General features: G+C 34.8%; 3 protein-coding genes across 4 annotated transcripts in view; 2 read left to right on the top strand and 1 right to left on the bottom strand.

Moving 5' to 3' along the window:
- Nucleotides 1-151: 151 nt before the first annotated feature.
- On the bottom strand, nucleotides 152-8,533 carry LOC129805896 (polymerase delta-interacting protein 3-like). Its single transcript, XM_055854134.1, has 3 exons — nucleotides 8,199-8,533; nucleotides 7,116-8,117; nucleotides 152-344 (listed from the first exon to the last, which is right to left on the bottom strand). The coding sequence occupies exons 1-3, from the start codon at nucleotides 8,270-8,272 to the stop codon at nucleotides 269-271; spliced, it is 1,152 nt and encodes a 383-aa protein (XP_055710109.1). The 5' UTR covers nucleotides 8,273-8,533; the 3' UTR covers nucleotides 152-268.
- LOC129805895 (tyrosine--tRNA ligase, mitochondrial) lies at nucleotides 8,414-12,671 on the top strand. Its single transcript, XM_055854133.1, has 5 exons — nucleotides 8,414-8,615; nucleotides 8,679-9,005; nucleotides 11,577-11,793; nucleotides 11,862-12,405; nucleotides 12,474-12,671. The coding sequence occupies exons 1-5, from the start codon at nucleotides 8,461-8,463 to the stop codon at nucleotides 12,632-12,634; spliced, it is 1,404 nt and encodes a 467-aa protein (XP_055710108.1). The 5' UTR covers nucleotides 8,414-8,460; the 3' UTR covers nucleotides 12,635-12,671.
- A 1,724-nt stretch (nucleotides 12,672-14,395) lies between these two features.
- LOC129805898 (chloride intracellular channel exc-4) overlaps nucleotides 14,396-15,038 on the top strand; it is a 57,803-nt gene continuing 57,160 nt past the window's right edge. Inside the window, exon 1 of one of the 2 annotated variants that reach the window (XM_055854135.1) lies at nucleotides 14,396-14,675. In XM_055854135.1, the coding sequence (XP_055710110.1) occupies nucleotides 14,604-14,675 (72 nt within the window). In that variant the 5' untranslated portion in view covers nucleotides 14,396-14,603. The remainder of the gene's footprint in view (nucleotides 14,676-15,038) is intronic. The other variant, XM_055854136.1, reaches the window with a different exon arrangement.

Raw genomic sequence — 15,038 nt, 5'->3', positions numbered from 1 at the left:
AAGATATTTTGCAAATAAATCACTCAGAATGGGCACAATAAATCAGGATGAGAAAAACCTCCACACAAACCTCTCAAATCAGAACAAGTTTAATTTCAACCGCAGTCTCAACGGGTATTTCACATACAACTTTCCCAATAAAACAACCAAGTTTTCCAACCGATTTTCTCTTTTTATTTATTTTCTTCCTTTATCAAATATTCATTTTTTTTCACGCGAAAATCAATAAATGAAGATAAATTAAATCCCAGTATTGTCCGGATCCCTTTTAGCGCCGGAACAGGACAGAGTGAAGAGCATCAATGTCAATTTCGAGTGCTTCCTTTGAAGACTTGCTGGTTGATCTGCAAAAAAAAAGAGGCAAACATTAGCACGGCGGAGTTTCATCACAGAGACGAGATTCTTTTCAAGATAATCCCATGGAAATCTCACCATCTCAGTTAGAGATAAAACTGGCGGGAACGTTCATTCATTGACCCTCAAAAATACGCAAATTTTGAACATCTTTAATATCCACGGCTTTTGTTTATTACTCTTCGAGCATTTGAGCGATAAACGAAAACTTAGATAAGTAATTAAATTGGAAACTAATTGAATGAGGCCCTCAAAGAAATTCTTAACCCATTCCTTACCATTGTATTATACATCATACGCAAATTGAGTGATTTTTGGTGATTTATTTCTGGGAAATTTTTATCTGAATTGCTATCGGGAATGGATTTTTAGTAACGTTAGTTATTCAATTACTTGGAAAAATAGTCCGACAGAGATGAAAATACATTTTGATATTATTTTCTTGCTTCGCGGAAGGCTATGCAAAATATTTGCTCAAAATGGCGGACGGAAAATACATCTCGTCGAATTTGTTAAAATTGGCCTCTTTCCTCTGTCCTGATTTGAATTCTAGTTGCCAATTTGTGTTCTTAGATAGTTACTCTATCTAAAGCAATAGAGTTTGTAATGAATGCACAGAATTTAAATTCAGTGACCGTTAAGACGTGTGTTTGACAGAGGCTCCCCGCGCCCCCATATAAGATAAAATTTCTTTCTTTTCAAAAAATTCATCTACTAATCTATAGGAAACTAATCCCAAAATATGAACATTCTATCTCAAGTATTTCTGGTACATTGACTTAATGGGTTAAGCACAACACCGAAAAAATAATCCACTTATAACGGTTTAGGCTCCGCCCATAATTTTACTCCGCGCCTTCCTTTAGTTATCCTAACTCAAGGTTAACTCTGATTGGTCGAACTTAAAGCCGAATCAGTATTTAATTATATTAATCCTTAATTTTTGTAAGAGTTTCTATACAACCCTAGACACACTTACGACTTAAGCCGAGAGACGACTTAGTGGAAAATGTAGTTTAACCATTATTTCTAATATAATTACACTAAGCCGCCTCTCGGCTAATTCTCAGATCTGTCAAGGCCCTATTCCAAGTCATATTTCGTCTCTAATCGTTTGCCCTGTCGTTTAACATGCCGAGCCGATCCGTGACATCCTTCCCTAATGCCCTCGATACATTTACGACTTAAGCCGAGAGACGGCTTAGTGGAAAATTATGGAAAAGTTGTTTAACCATTATTGCGAATATAATTGCGCTAATCCGTCTCTCGGCTAATCCTCAGGTCTGTCGAGGCCCTTACTTTCTTATACAGTGCCCGGTTTCTAATCCGGATCGGCATAATCCGGAAGAGTTATCAACGGTTACATTTAAAATAATTTTGAGGTCATGTGTGCATGTGTCTTCACCAATGAAAATGAATTATCCTGTCATGTTTTTGTTTAATAATTATGTCTTTTTAATCTTTTTTAAAACTTTTATTCTAATTCTACAAAAAAAACCTTGTATTATATTTTCGAGACATTGAACAAATTCAAAAATCCATCCGGATTACAAAGCGAGCACTGTAATTCATTTCAATTCTTGATTGTTCACGTGAAATTCCATTAACTTCCTAAACTAAGACTAAGCCTTCCCGATTATAACCAGAATAAACTGAAATCTGATTAAAGCATTTCTAACTAAGAAGAATGTTATTATTAGGGTGGACACTTCGAATGATGCCACTGCCCAATTTGAAGCCACCTTGCATAAAATGGTATTTTTTCAATATTACGATATTAATAAGAATTACGAAATATACAAAAGTGACTGTTACTTTTCTTTCATAGTTCCTAAATATCGTTAAATTGAAAAAAAAACATTTTATTCAAGGTGGCTTCAAATGGGGTAGTGGCATCATTCGGAGTGTCCACTCTAATTAGGCTTTCACATGAAAAAAGGGGTGGCAAAGCCTCCCAGCCTTTGCGAAGTGCTCGAACTCGTGACTTAGATGCTATATCTCAAAAGTACTTTCGCATGATTTAACTTTTATCGGTTCCTAACCGATTTGAACTGATTTATAAACTACTCAAAATATACACCAAAATTGCTTAGGAGTAATAAAATTGATTTTCGGATTAAAATAAATTATCGCTTACGAACCGGTTCATAACCGATTGGAATCGATTCAAGCTTATCAGAAATTCCAAGACCTTTCCAACGAACCCAAACATGATGCCAAAGAAATACACTCTCTAGAGACTTTTTGACCTTTGAACTTGAAAACTCGTTGAACTTGAAATGTCCGCCTGAACAACCTCTAAAACATATACAACAACAAGAAGGGAGAAACGAAGGTCATTTTCAGAGACGACTTATGGGAGTCCCCCGAAGATGCAAAGTCTATCTCTAACTGTTTAAGCTCTGGGCGTGGTAACGGCTGGACGGATAGACGGACGGACAAATATGACATAAAAAAAACTCGAAACTTCAAAACTTTGGAATATAACTTTTTAAAAAATCAAAGGTCTCTTATGGAGAATGTGTCCATTTAATAGAGGCTTGTAGAGAAGGAAAGAGAGGAATATCTGTTCAGAAACTTTTATATATTATGGACGAACATACATAATATGTTAAGTGCTGAACAGCTACTCCTCTCTTTCCTTCTCTATACGCCTCCTTTTCTTTCATTTCTCCTGTTCTTATATGAAATGTGTAAGCGAGAGTGACAATGAGAATGTTTCTCAGTAGGTTAGACAGAGATATCAGTATTTTTCCGCAAATATATAGACTTTAATGCATTTTATTTTCAATAAATTATTGTGAATAAACGAATTAAGATAGAAAATTCAAACTAAAAGGAAATGAAAAAATATTAAATGCGCTCACTTTTAGGCATAGTAATTGGCGCATATAATGTTCTAAGTGGGAGAATTATTAGAAGATCGAAAAAAACAGAGAAAAATGGATAATTTTGGGTGCACCTTTTCAAAAAATCTTTTAAAAAAAATATATTTTTTATCCTAGGTTCTTGGTGTGTTCACAAGAGCTATAGAGGATGAAATTACGCGTCAATTTAGCTTTATGTGACTACCATCGGATAATTAAAACCGGAGATATACATTTTTGAATTTTAGAAAACAGAAAAAAAATAAAAATTTATATTTTAAAAAATCTAAACGTGACCCGGACAAACGGACTCCAGATTTGAGACCCTTAAAATGACCCTCTAACAAGTTTTGGCACTCTCGTCAAAGACACCCACAACGTGTCGCACAGTGTTATATTTTATTTTTTGCTGATCACTTTTTATTTTTTGCTGATCACTTTTTTTTTATTTTTTGCTGATCATGTTTCACTTTTTACTGACCGCTTTTAATAAAATACTGCTCTTTTTTTAATTTTTTACTGCTCTTTTCTAACTTTTTACTGTCCCTTTTTATTTTTTACAGATGTTGCTAATTGAATTAAAAAGAAAAGGCTGTCAGTTAGGATTTTAAATAATTTTGAATTTCATTGGAAAGGTCTATTAGAATTGGGAAGGGTTATTTGGAATAGAAATAGGCATTCGCCATTTTGAGTCAAATATTGCATTAGACAAGACGGAAATTTTGTAAGTAAAATAAAAGGATATATTTTTAAATATCTAGCTAATCATATTGCAATTTATTAGGATTCAAAGGAAAAGGATTAGGTCAAGGACATAGGAATTTGTGTAGGAGAAGCAGATAGGCTTTGAAATGTAAGTTTTCTTTAATTTGGGGTATTCTTAGATAGGACTGACGCCTTGTTAATTTTTTATAGCCAAAACTTATTCCGCTGTAGAAATTCTGAAATTCTGTTGTTGGGAAAATAAAATTGTTTGGAAAAAATTACAACAACAGATCATTTCGATTTTTTGCTGACCAAATTTGACTTTTTACTGCTCATTTATTCAATGCCATAAAAAATAAGATCATAAAACTGTAAAATTTAAAATCTGACGTCTGTTCATTCTTTGTAATGACAGATATGACAATTAGAGGAATTGGGGCAAAACTTGTCAAAACGCATATTTAATTCTTTCACGAGCTCTGAGAAAACTTTAACGTTTTATAATGAGCATATTCTTATAGGAAATTTACTGCTCTACAACATTGCAGAAGACTATTTCCCTCTATCTCAAAAGAAATGTGATTTTCGAATCATTTTCTAAAAGTCAATTTTGTGAAGATTTTCAAAATTGCTGGGGCAAATTTTGTCAGTCTTCGGATAATTTGTGACGTTTTACTCTCGCAAACGTTAAAAATATCAAATAGACATATTTTTATAGGAAATTTATTCCTCTAGGGTGGAATAACCGGCTATCGCCATGTTTAGGAAAAAATTAAATTCATTTAATCATAACTTTTGAATCCTTGTTACAAGATAAGTCAAATTTGACACAAAGTTACTTAGATGTATTGCCTCTAGATACGTGAAAACAATAATCCTAGAACATAACGCTGGACTACTTAAAAAACTGATTTTTATTAATAATGCAAAAATAACCATTTCGTCGCCACTTTTTACCACTTTTCGCCAGTTTTGTAAAATCTGTAACCACTTCTCGCCACTCACTTGAAAAGAACCACACTCGGTTATTTTAGGCAATGCTATGAAAAGAATACATTCACCATTTCTCTTTCCTTGTGATCACTTTATTATTACTCTCTTTAAATGATTTTTCTTCACTTTTATTTGAGAAATCAAATTATGGGGCTTTTGCAGAAAGCAGATTTGACAACTGAGAATGTACGAAGTGAAGTTAGCGTCGCCTATTGAAAAGATATGGCGACAGGTGGTAAAATCAATTCCAGAATATTACCACTTCTCGCCATGCCTCATTTTTATACAAAAATAATATAAAATGAAATATTAATTGACTAAATACAAATTTTATGTATATATTCAATAGACAAATTATTTACCCAAATAGGTATTTTTGGCCTGATGAAAATTTGACGACACTTAGTACATTTGGTAAGAGATGTTGGATTCGATGCACTTGCTTAAAATATTGCTCTAAAAAGTGATCAAAATCGTGAATCCAAAACGAATAATAATTATTTTTCGATTCTATGCGTAGAAGCAGAAACAATACAAAAAAATTGCGACTCATTTATTTCATAAATTGCGAAAAATAGCGATTTCAATGTAAGTGGCGAGAAGTGGGGCACTGGCGAGAACTGGTGATTCCACCCTACAACTTTGCTGAAAATAATTTTTCTCTATTTTAACGAGAAATGTGCTTAAATTGAGCTAATCAGTATTGATATTTTCTGTAAGCCAAATATTCCAAAAATAGGGCTCAAAATTTTATTATTTTTTATTTTACATAATCCTTCCTCGAATCCCTTGAAACTTTGTAAGATTAAGAAGTTTATGAAGGCTGTCTATAATAAAATATTCAAGCCTCAGTCTCTTTTATTTTAGAAAATAGTGAATATTAAAATTTTCGTTTTGACAAATTTTGCTCCAGTCTCCCCTAATTATTGAGCAATGTATAATAGCCGTAATAAAATTTAAAATATTTTTTCAGATCACATTTTTATTGTTGTTCTTTAGAAGATAAATATTATATGCCTAAATTTTCATTTTTGCAGTCAAATCTAGACCATTTAATAAGAAAATTGTTTAGTAAAATTCTCATTTAAAAGTGTTTCAACAAAAAGGGTTTTCAGGCTAACATTGATATTTTGTTTTCGATTTTATTGAATTTTCGCAATAATAAATATTTTTTCTTATTAGATTATTAAAAGCAAAATTATTTGCCTTTAATCTAGTGCCCGGCTAGTGGCCTTCAAAGTTGAAGCCAATTTCTTACTTTCATATAAAAATGCGTATGGGAATTTTTCTGCACTCGTGATCGTTATGCTAAATATTTAAAAAGTGAGAAGTTTTTCCGTATTATAAGATACCTTTCCGTATGGAGGGATAAATAAACTAAATTTTTGTTTAAATAAATTTTTTCCTTGGAGCACTGTGAGCTGAGTCCGAGATCAATTTAGGAATTGGCTTCAAATAGCTCCATATAAAAAGGCCAACTTGCCAGGCGCTTGCCTTTAATAATCCAGCTCTTAGTCAAAGTTGTCGAAAAAATCTTGATTGATAAATACCTAAGTTCGTCTGTAAGCTAGAGATTTAACCCAGTTCCAGAAGGTCTCAAAATCCTAAATAACAAACAAATTAATTTGTTCTTCAGAATCTAATAGGATATTTGCCCAATATTCAATCCTAAGTCAAAATTTCCCAAAAAAAAATGACTGATAACAGATTAGAGTAGTTAAGCCATATGGCTAGGCCTTAGGTCTGAAGCTCGTATAAATCTTAGGTCTGAAGTCTATATAAAACCCCTAATACTAATTCACGCAGTTTTTTCAGTCACGAACATTGTCCTTGATCCCAGACCCCCTTGTAATAGGCATTCAGTAGTTCTGCGAGCTCATAACTATCAGGAATTGTCAATTTTTAATGGATCAAAGGAACTTTCATGGCTAAAAAGGCCTACTCCACCCTACTTGTAAAATGTTCATAATATTCAAAGTATTTTTTTTTTTGGAAAATAACGATTGATTTATAAACTTCGTTGAATTTCCGAAAGTAAATGAGAAATAAAAGAGTGTGCTTTGCCTTTTCACGAAACAAATTTTATTCAGCAAAGCATTCTTTGAGTTCAATTTTACAACGACTTTAATCTGCTCAACCATTTCCTACATGGCACTGTAACTAAAGTCTAAAAGGCAGAAATCGCGTGCAACTCACCTGGTCAGGCCGCTGGATCGCTTGAGAGTTGCAGGCGACTTGGGATTCACCAGCAAACACTTCATTGGCAGCCCATCGAGTTGGCGATTGTGGTAGGTATCCACGGCCTGTTCGGCATCCTTTAGCCCCTTGAAAATCACCTCGGCCACTCCAGGCCTCACCAGGCGTGCCTCCATCAGTTGCCCAATGTCCTCAAAGAGCTCCACAATGTCATTCTGCGTGACACTGTGATGCAGATTGCTCACGACAATGCGATACCCTTCGGGAGCCGGTGGGGGCGATGGAGTAGGATCACGCCTGGAGAACATTCCTACGGAAGCCCTGGGATCGGGGGCACGTTCGAGGCGGGAGCGCATCTCGTAGGAAAGCTGTGAGTTCTCGTCCGGAATGTAGCGTCGCTCAATGATTCGCGGCGGGGAATCCAAGGCACCACGTCTGAGGATTCCCTTGCGCGGTGACAGAGACTCTGATGGCCCAGGATAGATCTGACGTGTCAGGAAGGGCTCCTGACGTCGTGGCAACTCGTAGAGATCGAAAGGATCTGCATCCAGAGTGCGTCCGGAACTGTGACCTCCAAAAGCGAGATTATTGCTGACTGTGCGTCGCAGCACTGGGGATTCGACAGGGAAAGTGATCTCGTCGGACTCCATTCGATCATGATCAACATACCCGCGGGGGGCTCCAATGTACAGGGGATTGCTCGGAGCTATGTTAGGAGCACTGTAACCCCGATTGAGCGGCTTCTTGGGCCTAGCAAGTGGTCCACTCTGCTTCAATTTAGCACTCCTCAAGCCTCCAGGAAAGCTGGCATTCAACTTCCTGCCAATCTTGAGTCTGGCATCAGTTTTCCGAGCGATTTCGCTCAATTTATCTCGAGCATCACGGATCTTGGCACGATTCTTCTGGATTATCTTCATACGCGCATCCACCAGTGTCTGCTTCATCGGCTTCACTTGCTTCACCTGAGTCTGCTTGGCCTTCTTCACTCCCTTGTTTTTCACGCTATTTTTAGAAAAGAAAAATACCACGTGAGGGGTAAAATTAGTAAAAGAAAATCTCCTTTGGTCCTCTCCGGAAACTCACCCCAATCCATTTTTGGCATTTTTCTGCCCCTTTTTCTTCTTTATGATCTCATCCAAACTCATATCTACTTCCATTGTGCTAAGGGAATCTTTTGCAACTACTCAAAGGGACATTAAATGAAAAATACTTGGAGAAAACTGAGTTTTTGGCGATTCTGTTGCAACACCAAATCCGCAAGAAAAAAACAATGGCGGATCAACTATCATGCCAGTGCCAGTTTTTTGTTGTTTTCGAAAATCGCCGCAAACCTAACCCTATTTTTATGTTTACACATTTTTACAGCAAAATGCTGAAAAATATCTTTAAAAATAATTTGAAAGTTTGTCACAAGATATTTAGGAGATATAAAAGTGATAGAAATGTGTTGAAACTCAAAGAACGTGAAATTATACAGGATATTTTCCCCAGTACTGCGAGGTTAGATACTCTCCTCCGGGGAGTTCCAGAAATCTATAAAAGCCCTTATTTTATCCATTCTAGCGATGAAATGAGAATAAAATTCACAAGAGAGACACAGACACTCTATGCAGGCTTCGATCCGACAGCAGAAAGTCTCCATGTGGGCAATTTACTTGTCATAATGGGACTCCTTCACTGCCAGAGGAAGGGACATCAGCCAATTGCTCTACTTGGAGGAGCAACTGGGCTGATTGGAGACCCTTCTGGAAGGAGTACAGAGAGATCAATGTTGGAGATGGACACTGTTGAGAAAAACCTGGTCAGCATCAGGAAACAAATTGAGGGAGTATTTGAGAATCACAGGAAGTACTTCTGGAATGGAGATCAAGAGAGGTTGCTAGAGCCAAGGTAAGATTCCAAGATACTGTTAATAGGGGATTTAGAAGAGTTTCTTGAGAAAAATAGACCAAAATTTCTTGAAAAAACATTTTTTTTTTTTTTTGAATGCACTGAGAGAAATTTCATCAAATATTAACAAATGTTTGTTGAATATCGAGCGTTTTTAAATATTCTAATTACAAAAACAAGGATATTTTTTCCCCTTTAATGATTTTGTTTGGTTTTCTTTTTTACGTTTTACATTATTATATTATTTTTACTTCAGACTGGAGATTTAGCCCAGTTCCTGAAGGTCTCAAAAATCTTAATAACAAGGAATTTTATTGATTTTTCAAAATCTAATGAATCATTTACCCTCAATATTCAATCCTGAACAACAATTTCCTGAAAAATCATGCTTGATGAGGAATTAGAGGAGTTAAACCAGATAGCTAAGCCTTAGGTCTGAAGCCCCGTATTACATTGATTACATTTTTGCTATAATTTCACTCACACCGTTTTATTTAAATCCATTTTGATTGCAAAAAAAGAATACACTGAGAAAAATTCGAAAAACTTGTAGAAGTTTACATGTAATTAAGTAAAAAAATATTTATGTGACAACAGAGTTAAGAAAGTATTATTTCTTGATTAGCTATGATTCTTTAATGATTATAGAAATTTTTATTTAATTTCATTTTATATAATTTATCTTAAGCAAAAAAAATGAGATTATTATCGGCTTATTCCAAGAAAAACTTTTATTTTTCTTCTGATGGCGTCAGTTTTAAAAATTCTCGTCTGAATACAATTTCTTTCACTCATTTTGGAGATAAAAACATCATTAAAGTTTTTATTTATTTATTTTTCTCTAAAAAATGAACAAAAACATCGCTTACAATTCGACGGTTCCATTCCATACTATTCCATTACTCAGAATGACAACTTTTCAGAAGAACCATTTGAAGTTGGCGATTTCTTATGTTGCTCATGTTTTTTTTTTTTTTTTTTTTTGAAAAAAAAATAACATCTCGTTATCCGAACGCCGGATGACCACTAAATTTTTACCTGTTGTAGATCTCGATCCCAGGAACAACATAAGTCTCGGAGTAATATAATTCTAAGTCGATTTAGAATAAGGTGGAACAGAGTCGTCGAATTGTACAATTACTGTTATCCATTCTATTTCTTTCCGTCAAATCAAATTTGTTTCATAAAAATTTATCTCAAGAGCAAAGTCCTATATATATAAAAAAAACTGTTCCAAATTTAAAATAGTAGGTCAATTCATGCAATAAGTTTTTTTAAGTCTTGTAACATCTGTGGTTTTAACACATTGAGGCCATTTACACCACCTCATTGGATTGAGATTGAATTGTCCCAAAATCGGCTTTTGGAACAATTCAGTCTAAATCTAATGCGACAGTCTAAACCAGATTTTATTTGAAACCGAATAAAAGTCAAATGAAACATATGTACGTCAATAGTCAAAACGCTACTATAACAAACTTATTTTGACGTTAATTCGGTTTTAACGGTTTTTCCACATTTCTGGTCTAAACGACTTCAATGAAACCGTTTAGATTGCGGCCTTAGATTGAGACTTAATGATCCGAAATCCAGATTTTGGAACAGCTCAATCCGAATCTAATGTGGCGGTGTAAATAGCCTCATTGTGTTTTTGTCAATATTTGGAATAATGAAAGTTTTTACGTCTAAGGAAATTTTTCTAAATACAGTAGACTTTCGACCATTCGGCTCTTTTTCATTCGGGCGAAAAATTTGGTTGACAATTTTCACTTTTGATTTTGAAGCAAATTTGCTTAAATTCACTTTAGTTCCTCTTGTTTTATCGTGATTCTTTATAATTGGGCGCTTTTTAAGGAATTTACAATTACTTTGATGCCCGAATCTCTCGATAATTTGGATGATATTTTGACCCATATGACCGATTGAGAGAGAGTCTACTGTAAATAGGACTGTTGCTTTTTTGAAAATGAATTAAGTGCAAAAAATCATAAATTCATCTTAAATTCATCGCAATCTGAGATTCAAAGCACATTTTCGTAATTATACCTATTTAAAATTATTTTTTTTGTGAATAGTAAAAATTCAAATACACAGAAATATGTAGTTAAATAAGGTTTATATTTTTAATTTCAAGTAAATCCGTGATGCTTTTCCCTTATATGTTGAAAACGTTTCTGAGTCATTTAAAAATTAATTTGAGTATGCACACATAAATTTCATATCACAAAATGGAATCGTAATTCGAGTAACTAATCTTTCTATATTATTTTTCTCCCACTGACTCTTTATTAAAGTGCGAATGGAATGCGTTCTTTTATACCGTACCTTGGTGGCATAGATCTGTAAAAAAAACATGTGGATTGTGGATGCCAATATAAATTACAACAAAACCCTGTATCAATCGAAATTATTGCGTTACATACTTCATGAGATTTTTAAACATAGCTCTATGAACTTGCTCAATCAAGGAAAGCTTAGGTTCTATTTTGAACCTAGACGGAAAACAGGATTTTTACATCCCCGTTGTAAATCTTTGTGTTTCATAACAATTAAAAGCTAAATTTTTTTTAGGATTCTAAATAATGCCGACTGGTACAGATCCGTGAAGCTGATTGAATTCATTTCAACAGTTGGTAGACATTTCCGAATGGGCCAAATGCTTTCTCGGACTTCTGTACAGTCTCGGATCAACAGTGAATCGGGGATGAGTTTCACAGAGTTTACTTACCAAATGTTTCAGGCCTATGATTGGTTGCATTTGTTGAAAGAGCACAATTGCCGCTTTCAGGTGAAAACAGAGAAAAAAATACATTGATTGTGGGCAAATTTAATTGGCAAATAATAATTTTATTCCAGCTTGGAGGAAGTGATCAGATGGGAAATCTAATGAGTGGTCATGAGTTAATCAGTAGAATGGATAAGAGAAATGTTTATGGAATAACACTTCCTATAGTAACTAATGAAGAGGGAGATAAATATGGGAAATCAGCAGGGAAAGCAATTTGGTTAGATCCTCTGATGACTTCACCATTTTCCTTCTATCAATTCTTCTTGCGATCTCGTGATGCTGATGTTGAACGTCTTCTCAAATTGTTTACATTTGTTCCTCTGAGAAAAGTCACTGAGATTATGGAACAGCATAAAAGGGTTCCGGAACTTCGAGAAGCTCAGAAAAAGCTAGCGCAAGAAGTGACTCTCCTTATTCATGGGCAAGAAGGTCTAAAGACTGCTGAAAATGTTTCAGAGGCCCTCTATGGAGGGAATATTGATACACTTGGGGAATTAACTTACGATGATGTTAAAGTTACTTTCCAAGGAGCAACTCTGACGGAATTGCTGATGGAACCGGGATTGTCTGTGTTGGATGTAGCTTTGAAGGCAAAATGCTTCCCAACTAAAGGTTGGATTTAGCTTCCGTGGGATGTAAAGAATAATTTTTAAAACCAATCTCTTGATTTTGTTTTTCAGATGATGCTGTTAGGATTATAACAGCGGGAGGTTTTCGCATCAATCATCAGCGGACGACTAATATTGCAGAGGTTCTTTCTCCTGGAATTCATATTCTAAAGAATGGAATTAGTCTCCTGAGAGTTGGGAAGAAAAATTACTACATTGTTAAGTGGATGTAGAAAAAAAGTGAAAAAAATAAATTAGTTGAAAAATAAATTATTTTTTCTTATTTTTTAAAGGATTTTAAGAATGTTTTATGGAAAGTGTCATGCCTTTGAATGCGGCAGCTTTTGAATAAGGTAAATTACCAGCGATCGTCAGTATTCCTCGGATCGGAAGGTTGTTCCGAGTATCGGCACCTCAAGATAAAATGTACTTTTGAAAATTATTCACTGTATTTTAGTAATTTTCTTTAGCAAGATGCATCACGTTAGTTCATATTTAATCTACAGAACCAATTTTCTCGTCGAGTTTTAAACAAAATTGCTATCATTTACCTAATTTATTGAATCACTGTATGAGAGTCTTAGCAAAAAGTCCGCCATTCATCACTTTCTTAATATTTCACTCGAGAATTTGTCTGCAAGAATATGAGGAAATATGTTTGACTAAAATGATTTACAAATCTGTGTTATTTAAAAATTGAATATTCAGTGACTCTAATTTCACTATCAATACATTTTTTTTTAATTATTTCGGCAAGGAATATTGAAAATAATTTTTTTTGCGAACAAGTACGTTTTCTTTCATCTGTTCCTCGAATCGGCACATTTTTTTCGTGGAAAATTGTGCTCAGCGCACTTAGCTGTACTGTAATCTTCACAGCCATTATTAGATGTGTTTGTTGTTATAGAACAATTTACCAGTGAAAGTTTCATTAAATTTAACAATTTTAGAAGTTGTATCATGTGAATCAGGGGGGTGACATTAGCTCTGAAAAATGCGACCGGTTTTAGTGTGATTTTTTCCTTGTTTTCGTACACATTTCACGAGATATCTCCAAAACTACATAGGTTGCCAATTTAGGGTTTTCGGTTGCCTCTTCGTTATTAAATTGGCTTTTATTTTGTGTTAGTATTTTTGGTAATTCATTCTACAATGACAGAAAACAGATAATAAACTCAAAAGTTTTTTCGGCTCGCTAGAAACATATGGGAAACATAGGAAATGTCATGCCTCTGATGTAAATACACAGTACACAAGGATGACAAAGAAGCTTCAATGAAGCTTTGTAGACTGTAAAGTAGAGTGATTTAGATGCCAAGAAAGCAGGAGAATCCTCATCAAAAACATCTGCCGATCCGTGGCTCACCCCCTTCCGATCGGTGGAACACCTGATTAAGTACCTTCCGATCCGCGGAACACATTGCATCCTTACAATGACACCTATATATTATTAATATCCGTAATTAGCAAAAGTGTCAATACACGAAAATTATTAAATGGATCACTAATCAATTGGCATGTAAAAATAATACCAAATAGTGTTTTGGAACTCATATAATCAACTAAATATGGAGCACGTCTCTTAACATTCCGATCCGTGGTACACTTCCCTTATTTCAATTTTTCTTTTAATTCTTAAAGCAAAAAATATCAATTAAATTAAATTAATCAATGTCTTTTTTTTTTGCTTTAAGAAATAAGTGAAAATTGAAATATTCAAAGAATGGTGCATTCAAAGGTAGGCTACATTTCCTTAATATCTTTACAACATTGAATCAAAAATTAACAAATTAATTTGTTTGATTTCTTAATAATTTATCTCAGTGCACTCATCAACGATTTGTGAATTTCGTTAAATTTGAATTTCAAAGCGAGCCAAGCAATAAGCAAAGCATTTTCGAAATAAAATAGGTGCAATTTTTCGAATTGAAAAGGTTAAAAGATGGCGCTTCCAAATACTACTTCGGCTTTTCTTCGGGTTCCCATCGTAGCCACTTTAGTTGAAGTTGCTCTCCAGTCCGCGGTGGACGTGTTTTCAAGCAGTTCAGCAAAAATATTTTTCTGTAATTATTCCATCCAAGTGCCTCATTTTGTTGGAAAAGTAGCAACTGGGTTTTTCCTGTGTGGTGTAAGAAGCATTGAGAAAAGTGCCTGTGTGACCATATTTGTTCTCGCAAAAGTATCCAAGAATCACGTGAAATAATGTCGGAGGAGCAGCAGGAGAATGGAAGTGCAAGCAATGGAGATGTACCAGAGATCGAGCTCATAATAAAGGTAAGTTTTATGCGTACTTTTTCGCGGATATTTGCTTGGGAGTTTCACTCTCTCGCATGAGTCTCTCTCTCGCCAAACATCCATCATTGTTTTGTGCAAAGCCACAGGGCGTTTCTCTGGCCATTTTTTTGCGCAACGGCCTTCACGGGCATTTCGGGTCTTTTTCCCGGCAAAGACGCCGCCTGAGACATGTCTTTGTTCACCAAAAGAAACTTCTCCAAAAGGCTCAGATGATGCTTCATGAAGGAAATCCGAGGAAAATCGGGAAATTCCTACAAGTACCCTGTTAGACTTAGTACAAATACAGTGACTGTGATTCTTATTTGAACTCACAAATTTGGGAGTACGCTTTTTGGCAAAGAC

Source organism: Phlebotomus papatasi, chromosome 3 (assembly GCF_024763615.1).
Source record: "Phlebotomus papatasi isolate M1 chromosome 3, Ppap_2.1, whole genome shotgun sequence".
In the NCBI taxonomy this organism is placed as follows: domain Eukaryota; kingdom Metazoa; phylum Arthropoda; class Insecta; order Diptera; family Psychodidae; genus Phlebotomus; species Phlebotomus papatasi.
This window is presented reverse-complemented; position numbering and strand designations above follow the sequence as displayed.

Excerpts from the sequence above, each read along its gene's own strand:
- LOC129805896 (XM_055854134.1), bottom strand. The coding sequence starts at position 8,272 with ATGGAAGTAGATATGAGTTTGGATGAGATCATAAAGAAGAAAAAGGGG. Across the intron at positions 8,118-8,198 it reads AATGCCAAAAATGGATTGGG|CGTGAAAAACAAGGGAGTGA; the intron begins GTGAGTTTCCGG and ends TTCTAAAAATAG. Across the intron at positions 345-7,115 it reads CGATCCAGCGGCCTGACCAG|ATCAACCAGCAAGTCTTCAA; the intron begins GTGAGTTGCACG and ends TTTTTTTTGCAG.
- LOC129805895 (XM_055854133.1), top strand. The coding sequence starts at position 8,461 with ATGTTTACACATTTTTACAGCAAAATGCTGAAAAATATCTTTAAAAAT. Across the intron at positions 11,794-11,861 it reads AGCACAATTGCCGCTTTCAG|CTTGGAGGAAGTGATCAGAT; the intron begins GTGAAAACAGAG and ends ATTTTATTCCAG. Across the intron at positions 12,406-12,473 it reads AAAATGCTTCCCAACTAAAG|ATGATGCTGTTAGGATTATA; the intron begins GTTGGATTTAGC and ends TTTGTTTTTCAG.